We start from the raw sequence: 23,133 nt of genomic DNA on the forward strand, positions 1-23,133 counted from the left end.
CTCTTGCATCTTCTTCAGTAAATGTCTATTTTTCATATTACATGGCTGGATGGATACCTTCTGGTCAGACCTCATATATCTGGCAGTGCCTAAATATTCACTCCCTGGCCCTTTACAGAAAAAAAAAATTGTGAACCTTTGTCCTAGACCCACATTGTTTTTTTTGTTGTTGTTCATGGCTGAATATTAGTTTCTAATATGATGATAGACATAAGTGGTTAATGTACAAATGAGTAAATGGTGGTAAGCTGGACTTTTCTACAGTTGAAGCAATTTTCCTCAAACAAAGGTGGCCTTCGGCTATTTTAGTTGTCCCTCCTTTCCTCCTCCCTTAAATTATCCTGCCTCATGGGAGATAATTCTCTATATTAGATCTAGATAATTCTTTAAAGTGTCTCTAAGACATCCAAGGGCCAGTCAAATGCCTTTGCTATTGAATTCTCAGTACTGTATTTTCACGTTTTCTTCTTAGAGTTGAGTGAGTAGATAGACCCTTAGAGTTCTTTCAGTAAGCCAGTGCTGTCTAATTCCAACCTTTTATGAAGGCTGGTAGAATATTACTCCATACTTTTTCCTCTTTTCTTGTTTTAATTAATAATTGTGCCTAGGGTTCTATAAGTGATGACTATTAGAAATTGATTAGTGTTAACCATGTACTGTTGCACATTTTCTTTCTAAAGTTAAAATGGTTTGTCTTTCAAGCTTTGTAACGTGGAGTCATTAAAATGGATTATTTTTTAAGGTTTTTTTTTTATTTCACTGGTTTCCCTTTTTTCATAAATGTTTTGGTTCATGAAAATAACCATAAATATTTCACCGAGTTGTATTGTACAGAGAAGTGGAACATGAGTGGCAAATGGGGAATTATAGGATAGTGAGATTTTAGAAGAACAAAACATATAAACTATATTTAGAGTTATTTTTGTCTGAGCCAAAATACCTAGCAGTTATTGAAAAACAAAACAAAACAAAAAATCCTTCTCTGGACCCCATCTAGTGGGTCATTTCAGTCAAAAAATCAGTAGATTGTGGCACATGTCAGGAAAAGGATTTTTTTGTTTTGTTTTTTTTAAAGAATAAAGTACTATATTATGGTTCAAAACAATAGTGTTATATCTCTTTATTAGTTTTTAATAACTTTATGAGATTTTGAAGTCAATTATTACCCAAGCCATTTTATTGAAACATTTTGTGACAGAGATAAATAAATCAACTTATTCCTGCAAGCTAAGGCATAACAAACATATACTTTATGTTAATAGCTTTAAAAGGTATTAAACATAAAGCTTGTACAGAAGAGACCTTATTCTATTTACCAGACCTTCAGCAAAACTACCCACTGAATTGATAGCAGTGAGTGGATGATTCAGCTAAAATGTGACCTAAGGTACTCTTTCTTGGTGGGATGGAGACCAAGGCACTCCTTTTCAAAACAAAATCTAAAACAAAAGACAAGACTTCTGGTTTAGATGGAAGCATAGGTGGACATACTTCACCTCCTTGCACAACCATAGAAGGAATTACAACCATGTCTCACAAATAACAACCAGAACCATCAGAAAATTGAGCTGTATGGAAGTTTTACAACCAGGGATTTAAAGAAGCCTCATTAATCCAGACGGGTTGAGGGGAAGAGTCATGGAGATGTGGATGGGACAAGCAGCAGTAGCAGAACAGACGGTCTCACATTCATGTGTGGTGGATAAAAATTGGGGGAGTTACCCTGGGAGTGAGGTGCACAGCCTGTGGTTCCATCACTGGGAAGATAAACCCCTAGTACCTCTGGCTGTAAAAACCGGGGCGGGGGGGGGGGGTTGGGGTGGCAAAGGCGACTGCCAGATTTTCTCTGCTTAAATGGCCCGTATGGTCTTAGAACATATGCAAACCCCATGGCAGCAACTAGAAAGGCCCAATTCGCATATGGGAAGTGGGTGAAGTGACTGGAAACAGGGAGTGTGCTGGGCAAATCGCCAGAAGTCAGGAAGTGGCATTGTCCTCTCTACAAGCCCCCCACAATAAACAGAGCCACAAAGTGGTGAAGTGCTCTTGCCCCTGCTCTCGCTCTGGCAAGGCTCCACACAATTTATGGGTGCCTTTACTACGAAGGCTATGCTGCTAAGACAGGGAGTCAAAACAGCTGTACCTAATCACAGAAACAAACACATGGAGGCTGCCAAATTGAGAAGGCAAAGAAATATGGCTCAAATGAAAGAACAGAACAAAACCCTAGAAAAAGAACTAAATGAAATGGACATAGCCAACATATCAGATACAGAGTTCAAAACACTGGCGATAAGGATGCTCAGAGAACTTGTAGAGTACAGCAAAAAAAAAAATAAAGGAATAAGTGAAGGTTACACAAAGTGAAATAAAGGAAAATAAACAGGGAACCAACAGTGAAGGGGGAAGGAAGCTGAGATTCAAATCAATGATTTGGAACATAAGAAGAAATAAACATTCACCAGAACAGAAGAAACTAGAATGCAAAAATAAATAAATAAATAAAAAAGGAGAGGCTTAGGAACCTCTGGGACAACTTTAAACATAGCAATATCCCAGTCATAGGGATGCCAGAAAAAGAGGAAGAACAAGAAATTGAAAACTTATTTGAAAAAATAATGAAAGAAATCTCCCCTAATTTGGCAAAGGAAATACCCATGCAAGACCAGGAAGCATTGAGAATCCCAAACAAGTTGGACCCAAAGAGGACCACATCAAGACACATCATAGTTAAAATGCCAGAGGTTAAAGATAAAGAGAGAATCTTAAAAGCAGCAAGAGAAAAGCAGGGAATTTACCTACAAAGGAGTTCCTGTAAGACTATCAGCCGATTTCTCAGAAGAAACTTTGCAGGCAAGAAGGGACTGGCGAGAAGTATTCAAAGTGATTAAAAGCAAGGACCTACAACCTAGATCACTCTTATCTAGCAAAGCTATCACTTAGAGTGGAAGGGCAGATAAAGTGCTTCCCAGACAAGGTAAAGCTAAAGAAGTTTAGGGATTTATTTAAAGAAGATCAAAACTATGAACAGTAAAATGATAACAAAATTACACCTATCATAACAACTGAATCTAAACAAACTAAGCAAACAATCAACAGGAACAGAATCATAGGAATGGGGATCATTTGGAGGGTTATCAGCTGGGAGCGGTTGCGGGGAATGGGGGAAATGGCTCAGGGATTAAGAAGCATAATTGGTAGGAATAAAATAGGGGGTTATTAAGAGAAGTATTGGAAAGAAAGAAGCCAAAGGACTTGCATGCACCACCCATGGACTTCAGCTAAGGGGAGGATTGCTGGAGGAAAGGGTATTGGGCGGACGGGGGCAAAGGGGGAAAAATTGGGACAACTATCAGCATAATCAATAAAATATACTTAAAAAAAGACAAAGTTCACACTGGGACTAGACTTAGAATTTTATCTAACACCACTTTTCATTTTCAACAGACAAGAGAAACAAAGTAGAGCTATCAAACAGAAACTGACTTCCTCCCTTAGAGTAACAGAGGAACAAACCTAACATACAGTTAATTAAAAGCAGTATACAACAAGAAAAATGAACATTACACAAAATCTATATACCAAAGGCAGAAGAGTCGTCGGCAGCCGTCCGTCTCGAGAGACGATGGTGTAGCTTCTTAAGAGTCTATCTGCACCGCCGAGAATGGCTGTGCAGTCCGACTCGGGAGTGACACGGTATCTGTCTCCTCCCGTGTTGAATCGACATCTTGCGATGACGCTGGAGTGTCCTCTCCAGTGAAGCTGAAGCTACAGAGCCTGGGCAGGGTGATATGGAGGGTCTGCTGTTGCCCATGCAGCAGACCCCCCCTCTCTTCGCAGCTGAAGGGTCCAAGGGAAAGACGGAGTCAATACAGCTTGGCTTCAGGTGCGCCGCAGGAGTTGCCGGTGTTGACTACAACGTCAAACCGCCTTAGGGACTCCGGCTCCGGATTTTCTGTCGGGGTTTACTCCCTTAGCCTTTCCCCTGAAGAGGTATGCCGCAAGGCAGCGGAGGTTTTTTGGAGTCAGAGTTTTCCTTCTCTGATGTGCCCTGACTGGAAGATCGAACCAGCGACACTTAGCCCGCAGGCCGACGCTCAATCCACTGAGCCATACCAGCCAGGGACTAAAGGCAGAAGAGTACTGCAACCAAATCCCACGCTGGGAAACTTACGCCGCTGAACCATACCAACCTCTGAGAGTGGCACAGCATGGGTTCCTGGTTGTGCACACCACAGACTTACCTAGTTTGGAAAATCTGGAGTCCATTGACCCTCAGGAAAAACTGATTTACCAGATACTTGTTACAGAAAAGCCCAGATTTAGTCTGTAAACCACCAGATGGCCAAAAGCCATGAGCCAGACAGGCTTTCTGAGCACAAATCCAATCTCTTAATGAAAAGTCATGGTGACGGGGGTGCCGCTGAGATTCGGAGGAGAGTCCCCAAGTGAAATCACATGGCAGCTGCTAGGGAGCCTCCAAATCCACACCCCAGGGCCCCCAAGGCAAGGCAGCCAATGGGACATCCTGCCAAATACCCACCCGACTTACAGGAGAGTCCCAAAGTCTCTCCCACCAGAGTCTGCAGACTGAGTCTGGGGCTCAGCTTATAATTGAGCTTTTATTAATATCAGAGGCTAGCACTCTGAGAAGGTGGTGGATTAAAACCCTAACATCCACCTTACCTTGAACTTTCAGAAGCAAGTTTATATAGAAGAAACGTAGGAATTTGGGAGAGGGAAGTTTCTAGGGCGTGTGCTTGGGGGGAGGAGCTGAAAGGGAAGTCTGCAAATTCTTCCCAAGCTGCCTCCCTTGTTCAGGTGTTACCTCTGTTTGCATTAGAATTCCTCTTTCTCTTCCCCACAGGCCTGTGGTTTATGGCCAGGGAGGTTATATATTCATCTGGCTGGTTTGGCTCAGTGGATTGAGCGTCGGCCTGCGAGCTAGGTGTCGCTGGTTCGATCCTCCAGTCAGGGCACATCAGAGAAGGAAAACTCTGACTCCAAAAAACCTCCGCTGCCTTGCGGCATACCTCTTCAGGGGAAAGGCTAAGGGAGTAAACCCCGACAGAAAATCCGGAGCCGGAGTCCCTAAGGCGGTTTGACGTTGTAGTCAACACCGGCAACTCCTGCGGCGCACCTGAAGCCAAGCTGTATTGACTCCGTCTTTCCCTTGGACCCTTCAGCTGCGAAGAGAGGGGGGGTCTGCTGCATGGGCAACAGCAGATCCTCCATATCACCCTGCCCAGGCTCTGTAGCTTCAGCTTCACTGGAGAGGACACTCCAGCGTCATCACAAGATGTCGATTCAACACGGGAGGAGACAGATACCGTGTCACTCCCGAGTTGGACTGCACAGCCATTCTCGGCGGTGCAGATAGACACTTAAGAAGCTACACCATCGTCTCTCGAGACGGACGGCTGCCGACGACGGACGACGGACGGTTATATATTCATATATTCTCTGGTTAGGGAGGAGAAGTAAATAAACCATTGCTCTCAAGTGTCCTCGGTAGGAGAGATAAGGTCTTGTGATTCACTAGCTGGCTGTAAGTGGCTGAAACTATTTGGCCTTGCTTAATTTTATCTCAGTTTCCCCATTCTACTTGCCCAGGAATTTCCTAGCCTCTTACTATCCTCTGTCTCATTCCCTCCTCAGGGACTTGCATCCCTAAAATCTTTTAGGGGTGGTGATGAGGGAGTTGGTTCTCTTACAAATAACTGCTCCTGCTGACAAGGGGCATAGTCCCTGCCTTTGTAGGGTATGGAAGCCTCTCCCTGTCTGATCTAAGTGAGACTGGAACAGAGAGCCTGTTAGCTGATTCTTCCAAAGTGGGGATAGGCTGGAATCCCCGAGACATCATCATCTTGATATGGGATTGTTGTATCCAATTCAGCTATCTAGTCCTGACAGCAAGTCCTTTCAACCAAACCATTGAGCCTCATTTCAGGAGATGGTGATGAAAAAATTGGCTTTTGAGGTCTGTATTTTGTAGCCAAGCAACCAGGTAAATAGGGTCATAGTATGCACTCTATGAAAACGGAAAGAACACAAAGGTTAATGAACACAGTAAATCATAAACCATTTCTGAGTCTGCAAGAGTGTCAGATGTAAAGACCTCCAAAAGCACAGCTTTTGCTGGCATGAAATTAAGCAGTGACTCTCTGATAGGTCTTCCTTATCTGTAGTTTAAATGTCTGATGCTATCATCGGGGGCTCAGGTAAATTCTGTATAGCTGACACTGCACAGTAGTTCTCAATAATTTCAAATTAAAGGATGAAAGGAAACTGAAGAATGCCCAGAATAATTCTGGCTAGTATATTTTAAATACAAAATGAGAACAGCCCCAAAGAGGCAGGCAGTTGAGAACCTGTTCTAGGCACTGGGTATACAGAAGTAAGTAAACAGGGAGAAGTTATGTGTTCACTTGGATCTTATGTTATAGTAGAGTAACAGTCAATAAATAAGTGAAATATGGTGTATGTAACATTGTGGTAAGTGCTTTGGAGAAGTCCAAAGCAAAGAAGGGAGTTAGTGCTGATGGTGGTGGTGGGTGGCCGAAACTGCTGGTTAGCAGTTTTGAACCGGTAGTAGAGGAAGCAACTCTGACAAAGTAACATTTGATCAAAGAGCCAAAGGTGAAGAGAATATGTCACATAAGAATCTGGGAAGAGGGTACAGCCAAAGGGGAGGGACTGCATTTTGGGGAAACAGAAGGAGCTTGAATGACTGAAGTGAGTGAGCCAGAGGGAGTGGTAAAAGAAGGTGGAGGTAATGAGAGGTAGTATAAAGATTTGACTTATTCTGATTGGTGAGAAGCCACTAGAGGGTTTTGCTCAGAAGACTAACATTTTCCCTCTTCATGTTTAAAAAAAGAACTTTAAAGTGCTATGTTGAGAACAAAATGTAGTGTGGGTAGTTACAGGGGGGGGGGGGGGCAAACAAACCAGAATTTATTTATAAAAATCTGTGTATTTTTACATGTTTAAACTTCAGTCACCTTCAAAGTGTCTCCATTTGATGTAATAAATCATTGAGACCTTTTTCCACTGCTCAAAACAGTTTTTGAACTTGTCAGTTTTGATGCCTTTTAGTACTTCTGCCATTTTTTTTCACTTTTTCCACACTGGCAAAATGCTTCCCTTTGTGGACTTTTTTCATCGGGTTGAGATCAGGTTTGAATAAGGAGGGTGGGGCACTGGGGTCATGCTGTTTTTGGTTGAAAACTGCTGGATACTCAGTTTGGTATGGGCAGGTATGCTCATAAACCACCCATCGTGACAAATGCATTGAAAGAGCCTTCAGAAAAATTCACTGAAGCTGAATGCAGCCTCTCACAACACCAGCTGGTACACTGATACAGATGGGTTCCTAAAATACTCACCTAGTGGGAAAGCCTGTACTACAAGGAGCCTGCCCTGCAGATGATAATTCTGGTTTTTTGTTGTTTTTTTTTTGTCCCCCCCTTGTACAATAATTGAACAGTGAATGGCTTTTCTTATGAAGATAGAATAGATGATTTTTTATTGAAAAAAATGATAAGGGTTAGAGTTATGATCTGGTTAGTTTGACTAAAGGCTTGATTGACAGCACCAGAATTCTGTGAACTACTACTTTTTTTCTGTTTTTAAAGCCATAAAAAGTGTTTTGTTTTGTTTGTTTTTTTTTTGTACAAATGAAAGTACTATCTCATAAAGCAAATAGAAAACTTAGGAACTTCTGTTCCTTCATAGTGGTCCCAGTAGAAAATATGAACAGCTTTAAAGAGAATTTGGATAAATGATGCACTTGGGATGGATGGGTATTGTTAAGTACCTTTGTTAACTCTGGAATTAATAAGCTGTCCTGCAGTCTCTTTTTAGCAGACTAAATAAAGGGAATAGGTGGACCTCTGACTCTGCATAGCATTTCTTTTTATTTTATCATCAAATGAATAGTTTTATAATCCAAAATCTGATGCTTTTGGATTAAATTTATCTTTTTTTTTTTAAGTCCAAAAGAAATAGAAGACTTTCAGTCAACTGAGTCTTTTGGTAGCCAGCAGATGAATCTCAGTATTGGTGATGACAGCACTGGGAGCTGGTCCAATTTAAGTTTTGAAGAGGAACACCAGGATGAAAGCAGCAGTTTTCATCATCTAAGTGAAAGGTAACAAATTTTACATGTAATTTCATAGTTTAGGTCCTCAGACTTTAGAAGTGAGCTATAAATTTATATTGAGTATTATTTTAAACTATGAATTTGAAAATTTATCATTTTCAAAATGTATTTCATTATTCACAATGTATTTCTAATGGTTTTTGACATTTATTAAATACAGTTATTAACCCTCCAGCTCCCTTTCCCATCAGATCTGAACACTGGTCTTGGTGGTCGTAAAAGGAGGAAAAGTAATACTGAAGCTGGCCTAACAGCTCTGTAGCATGTGGGCTAGTTTCAAACAAGGTAAAACAAACAAACAAATAAAAAAAAAACCAGTTATTAGCCTAGCTAATTTTCTCTGGATGTGTCAATAGTTGATTTGAAAAAATGTTGCATACATTTGATTTTATACCCTTTGAGCTTTACCTGGACATTTCATGAATTTGTAGTAAAAATTTTTCTTTCTTACTCTATAAAGAGGGTACTTTTTTCTATAGAGCAGTGATTTTCAACCTTTTTCATCTCATGGTACACATAAACGACTAAAATTCTGTGGCACGCCAAAAAATAGAGTTTTTGCCATTCTGCCAAAAAACAAACATAAACCAAGGTATAATTTTGATTCATTCACATTGGACAGATATTTTTGTGTTGGCTATTGTCATTAAAAAAAAAAAATTAGACAATCTAAGAGAATAGAGATCAGTGCCCTTGACTAACTAGATATTGCATGTTTTAAAAATTCTGTGGCACACCTGTGTGCCTGACGAGGCATACCTGTTGAAAGTCGCTGCTTTAGAGGATAGGTAAAGGGAGAGTGATCTGTAAGAGGCATCAAAATGGCCCTGTAATTTTCCTGATATTAGTGAAGGGTTCCTTACTTGTCCTGCTCCTCAGGGAAAGAATTACCCAGAGCATCTATTTTTGAATGACTGAAAATACATAAACTCATTGTAAAAATATGGTTTGATATAGCAGAAGGCATTTACCTTATAATATAACTTTTCTTAGTTAACTTTATTCATATTAATGTTATGGAATATTTTATTAATTGTGATATGATTATTTTTTAATTCTTAACACAGGCATTTTCTGACTAAACAATAAAATTCCACAAAATATATCCACATTTTTTCATAATTGGAAATAATAAATACCATCCATAGCTGAGTCTAGGGATAGGAGAGGGTTCTCAGCATATATACTTCCAATTTTGGTCATATATGAAAAGGATCCTATGAGGCTTCAGGTGAACAGAGCCTTGGAATTGACTTATAGCATGGGAAGATAAGAAGACTATTAGAGAGGAGGGAGTAAGGGAGCATAAGGAAGGAAATGACTTTTCACCTGTTAGGACATATCGTCTCAGAGTTTTTTGTTTGATGTTTGGATTAGCCAGTAAGTATTAATATCTTTATAAAGTTTATTTTGTCATATTTTCTTAAAATGTGGTAGAAACCATCAATATTTATTAACATCAAGGTCCAAAACTGGCAGTCTTTAAAACTGGTTGTAGGAAGTAGGAGGTAATAATTACAAATGATCATTTAGTTTTTTCCTGTAACTTTATCTAGACTAGAATATGAACGCTTAAATTCTTCTCTCATCGCCCTGGCTGCTGTGGTTCAGTGGATTGAGCGTCGGCCTGCGAGCCAAGTGTCGCTGGTTCGATTCCCAGTCAGGGCACATGACTAGGTTGCACGTCAGGTCCCCAGTTGGGAGCGTGAGTGAGAGGCAACCACACAGAGATGTTTCTTTCTCCCTCTCTTTCTCTTATCCCCTCTCTCTAAAAATAAACAAATAAATAAATTATTTTTAAAAAATTCTCTCATCTTTGAGAAACATAGATTTCTAGAATTTCAGTGAGAGTTGACATTGTTGTTTACGAAATCCAGGTGTTAAAATGAAAAATCTAGGATTGGAGGTTACTGGTATCACGAGGACTATAGCCAGTTGAACAACTCTATGTGGAATGTTATCTAGTTTGGTGAAAAGAGGGAGATGTCTACCAGGCTCTGTCTTTGGTTCTGTCCTGTATAGCATGGTTTTATTAATGATATGAAGTACTCTTGTGAATGATTCAAAATGAAGATGAAAACAATACATCAACAAATAAGTGTTGGTGAGGATGTGGAGAAAGGGGAACCCTCATCCACTGTTGGTGGAAATGCAGACTGGTGCAGCCACTGCAGAAAACAGTATGGAGTTTCCTCAAAAAATTAAAAGTGAAACTGTCTTACAACCCAGTAATTCCACTTCTGGGAATATACCCAAAGAAAATGCCAGTTCAAAAGAATATATGCACCCCTGTGTTTATAGCAGCGTTATTTTATGATAGCCAAGATATGGAAGCAGCCCAAGTGTCCCATCAGTAGATGAGTGCATGAAAATGAAAATGCAGTGTTATGCTCTGGTTGGGTGGTTCAGTTGGTTGGAGCATTGTTGTGGATTCAATTAAGGTCACAGCACAGACCTAGGTTGTTGGTTTGGTCCCCGGTAAGGGGCCTGTATAGGATGTATAGGAGGTAACTGATCGAAATTTTCACATTGATTCTCTCTCTCTCTCTCTTTCTCTCTCTCTCTCTCTCTCTCTCTCTCCCTCTCTCCCTCTCTCCCTCTCTCCCTCTCTCCCTCTCCCTCCCCATCTCCCCCTCTCTTCCTCTCCCCCTGTCTCCCTCTCTCCCTCTCTCTCCCCCATCCTTCTCTCTAAAAAGATCAAATATATTCTTGGGTTAGGATTTTTAAAAAAGTGGTGATATATTTACTTAACAGAATACTACTTGCCCATAAAAAAGGAAGAAGTCTTGCCTTTTGAGACAGCATGGATGATTTCACTGACATGTGGAATCTAATGAACAAAATAAACTAACAAAATAGAAACAGACTCATAGCTGCAGAGAACAGACTGATGGTTGTCAGGTTGGGCAGAGGAGCTGGGAAGGTGAAAAAGGTGAAGGGAATTAAAAAAACCTCATAGCTACATACAGCAGTATAGTGATTTCCAGAAGGTAAGGGGGTTGGGGGAGGTAAAAGAAGGTAAAAGGGGAATAAGTGGTTATGGAAGGGGACTTGGTTTTGGGTGGTGAACACACAACACAATATACAGATGACATATTATAGAATTGTACCCCTGAAATTTAACTTACATAATTTTATTAACCAGTGTCACCCCAATAAATTCAATTTTTAAGAAAGGATGAAAAGATAATTTCATTAACAGAACCAAGGTTCTAAAAGAACAAATTGGACTGGGGCTAAGATAATTATGTTTAACATGGATAAATGCATTTAGGGTAAGAAAATTAATTATTTGAGTTCAGGATGGGGTAAACTTGGTTTTATAGCATTTTGTCAGGAAAACTCCTGTGGTTTTAATCTACCACAGTCTTAATAAGAACTATTATGCTTTGTGGTATTAAGGTTCAGGCACAAAGAAAAAGTTAGTGGGACTCATCAGGATTGGAGTGTTTGTTCGACATGTAACTTCCAGGGCCTCACATCCCCAGAGATTGATTCACTAGGTCAGTAGAGTGTCCCTAGAATCTGCATGCTTGATAAGCACCTCAGATGATTTTAATGCAGGAGGTTCAGAGAACACACTAAAAATACTGTATGGCTTTACATGTTTTGTCTTTTGATGGCATCTGCCTTATGAACTGTTATATTCTGGTACAGAGATCATGGTAGGAGACTGAAGACCTCAGATTTGGACACACTTGCACTTCACCTCACTGTAGAAAGTTCCCCAGAGGGCAACAGGTAAAAAAGAAATAGTAATCTCAGATTTTCACAGGTGTTTAGGAGGAATGTATAATTATTTGATTAGAAAGATAATTGTTCGGTGTAAGTGAATCTCAAGTATTTCAGCTGAATTTTTTAGATAATTTTTATGAGATGTGTCAGAATTGATAGTACCCTTCATATGGCTGAAAGCCACAATAACAGACCCTGACTACCAGTGGTTTACGATATGACTGTCCTTGACATAGGAAACAGAAACAGATATAAAAGAAAATGACAGAAGCAGAACAGTATCCAGGAATGAAGTAGACTGTTAAGTGAAGAAACGAAGTCATTTTATGTTGGGTTACTTACTGTGGGATGGTCAAACCTCCCAGTGTGTTCAGGATAATCCTGGTTGCTTGTGTTCTGGTCTAATCACTGATGGTGATGCCTTTCATTTTCAGAAGTGCCCTGGTTAGGTGGAAAATAATACATGGCCATCCTAGTTAGAAGTGGCATTTTATGAATAACGACTTCAAATCTCACCTATTTCGAGGGGCAAACTGGGAGGGGGAATGAGGTTAGATAGAAGGAATTTTGACCATTTTTTCCCTGTTCACCTAATACGAAGCTGATGGATTTTTATTATTAATTAAATGGAGAAATCATTCGTGTATGGGGAAGAATTTTGTAATTTTTAGTTTAGATAATCATTCTGTTAATAGAAGTAAATAAAGTGTTTGAGTTCATTAATTTTCTCTGGCTAGCAGCTCTCTGTTCACTGTATTTCTATATTTTCTCATTTTTGGTTTGCCTGAAAACAGACAACATGGGCAAGGTTCTGGTTGTTTTAATAGTTTTATGATAGAGCTATATTTGTTTGAATATATGTGAGAAGATACTACTCAGTTTTACCTTTTATTCTCTCATACATTAGAGTTTGTTACAATTTGATATTGTAGAGTAAACATGGATATGTGAAGTATTCAAGATTGCTTGGAAACCACTTAGAACTTTTAAATAATCATTCTTTCTTGGAAATTTTGTTACATATACTGATGCCTATGAAGTGATTTTATATTATTTATTTTTTAGAACCAAAATTTTAGTTTGTAGAAATATTAAGTTTTATAATTTCCTAGCCCAATAAGGAGGAAAGATAGCTGCTTTCACTGCAAACTAATATGCTTACTAATTATTTAATGATTAGAATTTTTAAAAATTGCATGTTTAGGTTTTAATCTGAAAGATTGAATTCAGTTTTGTTTCTAAACGCAGTTGCATTTGTTTTTTATGCTTTGCTAAAGTTTTAGGATGTAATTGATTTCTTCTTTTGATTGGTTAGTATAAGAAGTTATCTGCTGGCATTAGTGACTGGCCAACTAGACAAGTGTATAATGCTTGAATAAACCGTGATTAGTCAGTATTCCGAAGAAAATGTAATTTGCCACCTATTGACTTATATATATGAAGTGAAGATAATTGACATAATAGGAGTATTTTAAAATAAGAAAACTTTTTTCCAAATCCCTGTTCCCCACCAAATCCATCACTGTTTGCACTATAAGGACCTGGGAGAATGTTAACCTGTGGTATTTTCTTTTTAAAATTATTCCAAACTGAGGAATATTGGCTTTCCACAAATTACATCATAACACTTGATAGACATTAATTTCATCATGAAATGTCTTCCTGCATTCATTTGCGATCTTAAAAGACATTGTTATCTTAATCTTTAAAAGATATATACATTTAGAATGATTTTTTATGATCTTTTGAAGACAAGTAAGAAAACGCCCGAATCTGAAGCTGTCAGGTTCCTTTTACAGTAGCAATGGCGGGCTCTCTTTACCCCTGTGGATGCTGCGCTCCATGGTTGCAGCTTCAGAACATCCACAGTTGTCACTGACAGAAGCTGTTCCAAGGAAAACCAAGGTCGTCTGTACTATCCCATTTTCTAGTTCAGCTCTGTTCTTTTCTTCCCCTGGCAGTAATGGTAACAGCAGTAGCTGGAGCAGTCTTGGTTTAGAAGGAGATTTGTATGAGGACAATTTATCCTTTCCAACATCAGACAGGTTGGTCCAGTCCAGAAACTTAAAAACTGATGAGTCTTTCACCACTAATGCATGATGCCATATTCCTAAAACAATGTGGGTTACACTGCCAATATTTATCAAGCTGCTTTTCTCATATATTTTGACATGATTCTGCTTGATAAATTACATCTAATGAAAAAATTCAAGTACGCTGATATGATTTGACATCTAATTGCAAAATGTGTTACTTTTATGCATGTATTGCTTTGCTTGCTATTTTTCATTCTACCAATTATTTCATTAAAAAGAGCTTGCTTCCTACAGGATTTCTGTTTTTTTTTTGTTTGTTTTTTTTTGTATGTAGTTTTATTTCATATATAAGAAAAATGTGTCTTTACTATGTTAAAATATAAATGGCATCTGCAGAAGCATTAATAAATACTTATTTGTGGCATTTTATGATATTCAAATGCTATTATCTAAAGCCAAACTAGGATATTTTGACTTCAAATTTTTTTAAATTAAATTTTATCATGAAATTATTCAGTACTCTATATATAATGGTCAGGTAGAACTTCTTGGTTATTGATAACTTATCTAGGCATCATTTACAATTCAGATTTTAACATGAAATGGTGTGAGAAGCAAAGCTTCCTTTTTTATTGTCATTTCTCCCCTCTGTAAATGTCACATATCATATTGTAACATTCATTCTTTACCACATTTTAAGAATTGGTTTTAATACTATTATTAAAGTTTTTTTAAAAACACTGCTTCTGTTCTTTTATTCAAACAGCGATGGGCCAGATGATAAAGACGAAGAACATGAGGATGACATAGAAGGTAATCGACAATTTGTTTTTCAGAGTGTTTGCATGTTTTTTATATAAGGTTCCCTGGAAGAGTCTTTAATTTTTGCATTGTGTATTTCATCACTTAGGCTCTGGGTTATTACAAATAAGGTTATTTGCATTATAAATCAGGGTATTCTTAAACTAATTTATCCACTGTCAAGTCCTTTGTTGAGCAGTTAGTATTATTTGGTAGCTAAACTAATGAAGTACTCATAAACACTGAGCTGCTTTAAGAGGATTATTCAATTATTTGAGAGGGAGATTTATGATAAACTATATAATCTTTTCAAAATATAAAATCTGTACTCAAAAGATATGTTTTTTTATAACTATGGCATATGTCATAGTTTTATTTTTCTTCCAAACCAATAACTTCTAGAATTAGTGTTTAATGATAATCGTACATATATTATATTACCTGTTCATATTTCTTCGCAAATTCCAGTTCTGCATTCATGCATACACATATTTGAAGACAATATTCAATTATTTCTTTAATGAACATAGTTCTGAATATGTAAATACTAGATACCACAGAGTTCCTGACTGATTTATAATCCCCATTTCAAATATATAAGATTGTCTGAGTGAATCTAAAAACTGTTTATGTTTAATCTGAGTTTTCTTGTATTTAGATGGTTATTGATTTCCTCCCCAAATCTTATTTTTTTCTTAATTATGGAAATACTAATGATTCCTCTGTAGAGTGCCACAGAAAAAATATTCACACTGTTTGAGGTATTTGTTTTCGATAAGTGATTTGTTTTGTTATCATTTCTTTAGAAATGGGTAAACTGAGAAAATTGCCAAAATGAATTTCTTGAAATGTACTTTATAACACCCAAGTTTCCAATCAGTTTTATTACCAATTGTACTTCTCTTGTTTAGGAAAGTCATGTACCAATTTTTGAGCTAAAATCCTCAGACCTAGTATGATTATTATACTTGATTTCTAAAGCCTCTTCTAAGAAGACATTCTCTTCCTATAGGGCTTCTAGAAGTAAGTTTTTCTCATCAGATATAAAGTAGAAGTAGGACAATAGTTTGCGTTATGGGTAGGCTAGGTAATATTGCTTTATTTTTGTTAACTAAAAACGTGTTGACTTTTTAATATAGAAAAGTTATATACTTTTTCCCAGGTAATACCTGTGAGCAAAGTTGTTCCAAAGGCTATATATATATGTGGTATAAATGCATGTGGTGAATATTTTCTGTAATGAATACTAACTTTTCTGATGAATGATTAAGAGAGAGGATACAAGTTAATATCAATATAAGTTAATTTAGAAATTTTACTTTTGGCACTAGCCAGGCTGTTCAGGATTTCGTTTGTGAGTAGGTAGGAATCAGGAGATTAATTTTTTGTAAATATATGTCACCACCAGCTTGTAAGATTATAGTCATCTCTCATTATATAGAAAATTGCAGCCAACTTACAAATTTTTAAAATTAGAAATTGGTAAATTGGATAGGTTGATATAGATTTATAGAAAGATTCAAAATTATGGAACTTCTAAGGAAACAATCCTCATTTTTGTTGTTGCTGTTGTTTGAGGTGTTAGGATGTCAGTCCCTTCTCAGGCAGTCAGGGGTCCTGGACTGAGAAAGCCAGTAGTATAGACAAGCCATGACCCCATGACCGCTACAGGAATTATAAAATGGCCCAAAGTCGGTGTTTGTACCATAGTGCCTGAAACCCCTTTTTGATTGATAGTCAGTGGGGAGGGGCGGGGGAAGTACATTATTTTCAAAGAATAATGCAGACCAACTTTTTAAATTAAAAGTTAGGGGCCTACACATATCCTAAAAATAATTGGCAGTGGTCTAGAATGCTCTGCAGACTGAAAATGAATTGGGGACATTTACCAACAAATGTTCGTTGCTGATACAGCTTGGCACCATGTCTGCCAGCGTGCCCTGCTGCTCACATCCTATGTGGGAGGGCCCATGCCTGAGCACTGCTTATTGTCCAGGCATCACTAAACAGCAGTGTTTTAAGGTCAACAGGGCTTTATCCTACCTGATGTTGAAAACACAATTTTCATTGAAATAGAAAAATGTGAGAGCAATATCTTATTTATAATAGGGATGTACCAGAAAATTCCCTGGCCTGTCTTTTGGGATGTAAGTGGTTGCCTATGGCATTTCCCCTATTTTTCCCAAAGAATGAAGTGATAAGATCTTGGAGCCAGACTGCCACTTCTTCACTGTCATACCCTGGATCTCTCGCTGCCTCAGATACCTGACCTGTAAAATGGAAATGAAAATAGTTTCTACATCACAGGGTGGTTATGGGACTTTGTGCTATCCAAACAGCTTAGAACAAAACTTACTTAAATATATACTATACAAGTATTGGCTACTGCTGTTATTTCTCTTAGTTCAGAAAGCTTTCTTAAAGTCCATTTAATATGTTTATTTGAGGTTCTTATTTGTGTGTTTCATTTGTATTTTGATTACAGTCTTGGCTTTATAGTTTTATTTTTTCTTCTTTTACCTGTGGATTATAGCCTGACACAAATGATGGCATTTATGGCACTTCAGTTCAGTGCCTCAAAATAGTTTTACATTTGTACTCTCAGTAGATGATCAAAGTTATTCTTTTGTTTCACATTATTTTGCCCTTTCAAAGTAATGTTCTAGTGGATGTTTTGGTGCAGTTAAGAAAGGATGGACTTTTTTGCAAGCATTCATTGGAATCTTAAGAAATGGAAGATAATTACATATCCTTAGAAACCGGAATATTGATAGTGGAATTGATGGACTTCACCTCATATTGTTTAAATTTAAATATCAGGTTTGGAGCAAGATGGAAAGACTCTGCTAATAACGAATATTGACCTGGAGCCATGCATAGTAGACCCTCAACTGAGGATCATTCTTCAATGGCTTGTTGCCTCTGAGGCTGAAGTTGTAGAACTTTCTTTTCATGACTCTTCAAAGAAGGAGTTTATACGAGTAAGTACCTGCCTTATAGGGTGGTTGTGAGGATACATTTAGCAGTACATGATGCCATGTGTCACGTGGTTGATCTAGTAAGATGCCTGTTGAGAATAGAGTGGGTAAATGCTTAGGCTTGGAGTCTAATAGTTACGTTCATATTTCAGCTCTGCCACTCTAGTGGTGTGACCTTGGGCAAGTTCACCAATTTCCTTATCTGCACTATGGAAGTGAGGATAGAGTTTACAGAGGTTTGTGAGGATTAAATATAATAATATTTAAAAAACTGCTTAATCTAGTGCCTGGCACATCCTAAGTTCTCAAAGTTAGATGCCATTAATAAACATTTCGTGTGTTTCTATGAAAAGATTGAGTTTTTCTTTGTATTAAATTGACTCATAATTTTGCTTAGTACTTAGTATGTCTCTTTCTCTATTGATCCAGTTTCATTAGTATGAGAAGCTAGCAAAATCAAAAGCCAATATAAGTTTAAACATCCAATAAAGGACAATGGATCACTTGAGTATTTAATAAGGTTCTAATAAAATATTCAGATTTGATGCACTAATTGGATATTTTTATTGAGAACTTAACTGTATACCAAGCACCTTATTAATCAAGATTTTCAGTTTAAGGTTTTTGTCCCAGAATTTTCTTATCAGAACTTTGGTTTAATTTTACTGTAGGGTACAGAATAGTCTAGTGAATAACCACTGTAAATTGATCAATGATAACAAAAAAGAAACAGTCTAGTTACTTTTGATTTCTGGTCCAGAATTTACAAAAGTATTGTTGAAAGAAGTATGTGAAAAAGAATTATGTAAAAATAGCTTTTTTTCTGATATGTTGTCATTCGTTTTTACTTAGATTTTTTTGGATTTTTCAGTTTAGGAGTAAAAAGAGAAAATAGAAAGGGATGTTCAGGAAATAAACTGTCAAGGAGAAAGAATGGGTAGGGAAAGTGTTAGAACTGACCTTAGGAAGGCAAACATTTTTAAGCCATTTAGTCAAAGATAAACTGAAGGCTAAGAAAGGTCATAGGCAGATCTGAGTGTGATAGCGCTTGAGTAAGGAGGACCTCGTCCCCCTGTAACCTCAAAAAACGTTTTGCCAGTTCCTCAAAAAGTTAAACATAGCATTATTATATAACCCAGCAAGTCCACTCCTAGGTATATGAAAACATGTCCATGGCAACATTATTCATAATAGGTCAAAGTGTAAACATTCTAAATGTCTATTAACTGAAGGATAAATAAAATATTGTGTATTCATGCAATATAATCTACCAATAAAAAGGAATGACGTGGATACATGCTACACCATGGAGGAACCTTGAAATTATTATGCTAAATGAAAGAAGCTGGTCATAATTTATCATGTAATATAAGTAGAATGGTTTCATTTATATGAAATGGCCAAAATAGACAGATCTATAGAGAGAAAAAGTAGTGATTCCGTAGAGTTAAGGGGGTTGGGAGTGATTACTAATGTGTAGGGCTTTCCTTGTGGTGTGATAAAAATATTCTAATATTGGTTGTGGTGATGGTTGCATTCAACTCAGTGAATAATGCTAAAAACCATTGATAAGTACACTTTAAATGGTATATGAATTATATTTTTATTGACATAATTCAAAAGCTAATTTTTAAAAGGGCTAAGCATATGTGCATTACAAAAAATTAGTTTTACAGAACTAAATAGAAAAAAATGAGTGAAGATGTTCTGATTGGTGATGATAGAATTTATTTAAACCTGTATTTATTTACTTTTCTTTGAGATTTAATTGATATTTAACATTATATTAGTTTCAGGTGTACAACTAAATGATTTGATATTTGTATATACTGTATTGCAAAATTATGATCACATTATTTTACTTTTTTGTTTAGCATTAACATTTCTTAACTTGGCCATGTTTCCATTGAGAATAGAGGGTATATTTTAAAAAATACAAAGAAAGAAAGCCACACTATATGTTGTGGAAGGAAAATCCAGATCCTTTTATCAAGCTTGACATTGTCTTTATTATTTTATGTTTCTCGTTGAGGGTGTGGCAGATGTATTTAGTTAGGTTAAGAATTGTAGAAATGTAGCATTTGTGTTCCCACACAGAATATTCACTTGGTGACGTTCACGGAGTTCTGTCTCCAGTGATCCCAAATTGTCATTTCTGCGGAGTGGATGTATTGATTAAGGTCAGGAAAGGAAAATGTTTAATTTGTGTAAAGGGGGTGGTGGTTTAGGGAGAAGACTTTGTTATAACTGGGAAACAGTATTTTATCACAAACAGCAGGATCTTAGTTTTAGCTGAGGTTAAAAATAAAATGAAAACTTTATTATTATAAATTTGTTTTTGGTTAATATTTGACATATCTTTCTATCTTATTAGCTTTCAAAACGATTTCAAGAAAAAGGCTGGAAAGTGGGAGACCTTCTGCAGGCTGTACTTAAATACTACGAAGTGATGGAAAAGACTTCCAGTGAGGAGAAGTGCACGTCACTGTTCGATTGGCTCTTGCAAAATGCATAGAACAAACTCCAAACCAGTATATTTTTATTATTTGTTTTAGGAGACGAAGAAACAGATAAAGAAGCGAAGGATAAAATTTAAATAGTGAATATTAACATTTCAAGTGAATTGGGAGGAAAGGAAATAAGCATTTTTAAGCTCTTACACCATCACATGATGTATATAGTTGGTACTTTTGTAATCTCTGTCAAATATTATCTTCATTTATTCTTCTATACACATATATAGTGTGCTAAGACCCTAAAAACATGTATTTGAAGAAAGGTCTAACCATGAGGTCTTCAGGAACATTGATTAATGTCATTCTTTTTGCATCAGTTGTGCTGCTAGAAACTGCACTGAGGTGGCTGAGGTTAGGTTCCAGGGAAAAAGAATTAGAATTTTGTTCTTTTGCAAACACGTGGTATCCTATTAATAACTAATTTAATATCAAAAATAGCATTGAGGCTAATTTTTTTCTGGTAGTTGTGGACTCATTTTTAAAAGTCAGTCTTATTTTCATAGCTCAGTATTGGTAGCTTTTTGAATCTCCCAAACTAATTTCTTAGAAACATTAGTATTTTAGGTTTATGTTAATACTGTAAATGATAGTTTCCTTAGCATTCCATCAGATTACATTATTTGCTAATGTTGCCAATTATTCTGTCAGGAAAGTGAGTGAGTGTGTGCGCGCGCCTGTATGTGTGTGTGTAAAAGAGATTGTGTCTTGGTTTTGTATGTGAGTGTATGCGTGTGTGAATTTTGTTGATCTCTTATTAGCGGATTTTGTAATCTAGAGTAAATCACTTTTTGTTGGGGGCTTTGGTTTTGCTCCAATACATTTTCGTTTTTCCTGAGCACTGACTTTTGGAAGCTGCACAAAGTATAGAAGACATAACACCTACCACAGGGAAAGGAATAGGGGCACTTCCATTAATTTGAATTAATAATTATGGTAGAAAAAAATGTATTTTATAATGAAAGAATAAAATTTGCTTTTTAAGAAAAATGCCAGAGCTATTTAAATATTTTGAGGTTATGTTGCAAGCTTTGGTTTTTCTCAATTTAAGATAAAGACATAGAGCAGGCCTTAAAAATAAATTTTCCTAAAGTTTCTTCAAGTATTTTTTAAGGTGGAGAAATGCAGGAAATGTGTATAATCAGAAACATTTCTGTCTAGCTTCTCAGAACTTGAGGTGCAGCAGCACTGGACTGTGTTTTTAAATGTTAGGAACTGTGTTGTTGATTATAATACAGGTTAATTGATTATTAAGTTTAGATTGAATTTTTACATAACTGTCAAGTTGTGTTCAGTAACTTCAGTGTATGTGGGAGTTTGATTAACAGCAAAACTGAGTTCTGAATTTCTTTTAAACTAAAGTGACAATGTATCACTTTTGTAAAACTTTGTTCTTGAAATGTTATGTTTATTTCTTCTGTGGTAAAAATTATTTTGAGGTAAGATTTCCCTCATATCCTTTTCTCCTTTGCGTTTTTACGGAGCTGTGCTGCGTTCAGAGTTCCCTTATTTAGCCTCTATGTAATGTCAGACCAGTCATTAGGTATCAGCATGCCTAGTAATAACCATAGTGGGACTCCACACTTGTCTCAATTTAGTGCAGGTGTGTAGAGAAACATGTTAAGTATTGGCAGATGTGAAAAGAAGCATGAGTTAAGCTTCCTTTCCTAGAGACAACATTTGCGTTTAGAGCAGTATCTTTTAATCAAGTACAGTCTAAATTTACTTTCTTTAAAGGCACTTGGTGATTTTTTTCCAACTACTTTCTAGATCCCTTTGGTTGTTCTGTCTTCAGAACAGCCCTGTTTGTTGAGAACAGCTCTGTTTGTTGAGAACAGCTCTGTCTTATTTTAATACAAATCTACTTGACATATTTATAACATTGTAATATTGCCATTCTGTAGATTTTGGCCCTCATGAAAGATACCTTATTCTGAACTGTTAAAAGTTGTGATGTGCATTGAGTTGAATTTTGTTTATCAGATTTAGAACCACTGAAGTATATGTGGAAACAAAGCAAATAAGGCCTCTGATGAGGGGTTTTTAAAACATTATTTCAGACTTAAATGTGGCAAGACTTTCATAGTTTGTTCTTAAAGCTAAGTTTAAATTTTTAGGTATTATTAATGTTGAGTTTGAAAATATGTCCTAATTTATACAAAAGATATGATTCATTTATAAATCACAATTATATTACAATGTCTGTTGGATGGCTTCATACAATTTAATGGGATTAAACCTTTGAGAGTATTCATTCAGTGAATATATATGTGGTGACATCTTTATGCTTTGAAAAATGTTTCACTTATACCCTTTCACATATTTGATGTGAATTAATTCAATTCATAATGCTTTCATTTTGCTTAAATAAGGGTTTTATGTTGTTGGTAGGAGAATTTAATTACTTATTAAATGCACTGTATATGAAGTGAAAGGTAGTTTACCCAGTGACGTGGGCATGAGTGCGCATTCCCCAGATGCACTTTTTAACCTGACTCATCATTAGAGTCCAGACCCAGATATCTTCTTAGTTAATTATTTAACTAATATTATTCTTCCACAATTAATATTATTAGTTTCCCATCAGTACATTGCTTCAAATTTTGTTTTTTCAAAGGAAACGTTCCATCAAATAAAAACAAAAAACAAAAAACACATCCATACTTAAGATGTAGGGAAAATACGTTCATTTAAAACCCTGTCCACCTGTCACCACACAAAAGAATTAGAACTTCAGTGGGAATTATAAAATTGTACTAAAGTAAAATACATTTTTTTCTCATTTTTAGCATAAGATCCAGTATGCATTTACTCACTTAACTGTATTCCTGCTCTGAAGATGCAGATACAGTGTTGGTCACTCTTGTCACTTTATTTATTTTTTACCATCCACGTACATTCCTTTCATA

The 23,133-nt window shown here is 36.6% G+C and overlaps 1 protein-coding gene and 1 non-coding gene across 4 annotated transcripts in view; both read left to right on the forward strand.

The window, feature by feature from the left end:
• The window catches only part of AKAP11 (A-kinase anchoring protein 11), a 54,348-nt gene extending 32,305 nt beyond the window's left edge, over window positions 1–22,043 (forward strand). For 2 of the 3 annotated variants that reach the window (XM_090258384.1, XM_090258383.1), the window contains exons 8-12: window positions 7,994–8,149; window positions 13,858–13,941; window positions 14,699–14,745; window positions 17,554–17,714; window positions 20,086–22,043. In XM_090258384.1, coding sequence (XP_090114510.1) covers window positions 7,994–8,149; window positions 13,858–13,941; window positions 14,699–14,745; window positions 17,554–17,714; window positions 20,086–20,226 — 589 coding nt within the window. In that variant the 3' untranslated portion in view covers window positions 20,227–22,043. The remainder of the gene's footprint in view (window positions 1–7,993; window positions 8,150–13,857; window positions 13,942–14,698; window positions 14,746–17,553; window positions 17,715–20,085) is intronic. The other variant, XM_090258385.1, reaches the window with a different exon arrangement.
• LOC149996092 (small nucleolar RNA SNORA61) lies at window positions 8,328–8,447 on the forward strand. The gene has a single exon (XR_016507540.1). It is a non-coding gene; the product is annotated as a small nucleolar RNA SNORA61 (small nucleolar RNA).
• Window positions 22,044–23,133: the final 1,090 nt, after the last annotated feature.

Source organism: Furipterus horrens, unplaced genomic scaffold (assembly GCF_987537825.1).
Source record: "Furipterus horrens unplaced genomic scaffold, mFurHor1.1.pri manual_scaffold_12, whole genome shotgun sequence".
NCBI classification, from domain to species: domain Eukaryota; kingdom Metazoa; phylum Chordata; class Mammalia; order Chiroptera; family Furipteridae; genus Furipterus; species Furipterus horrens.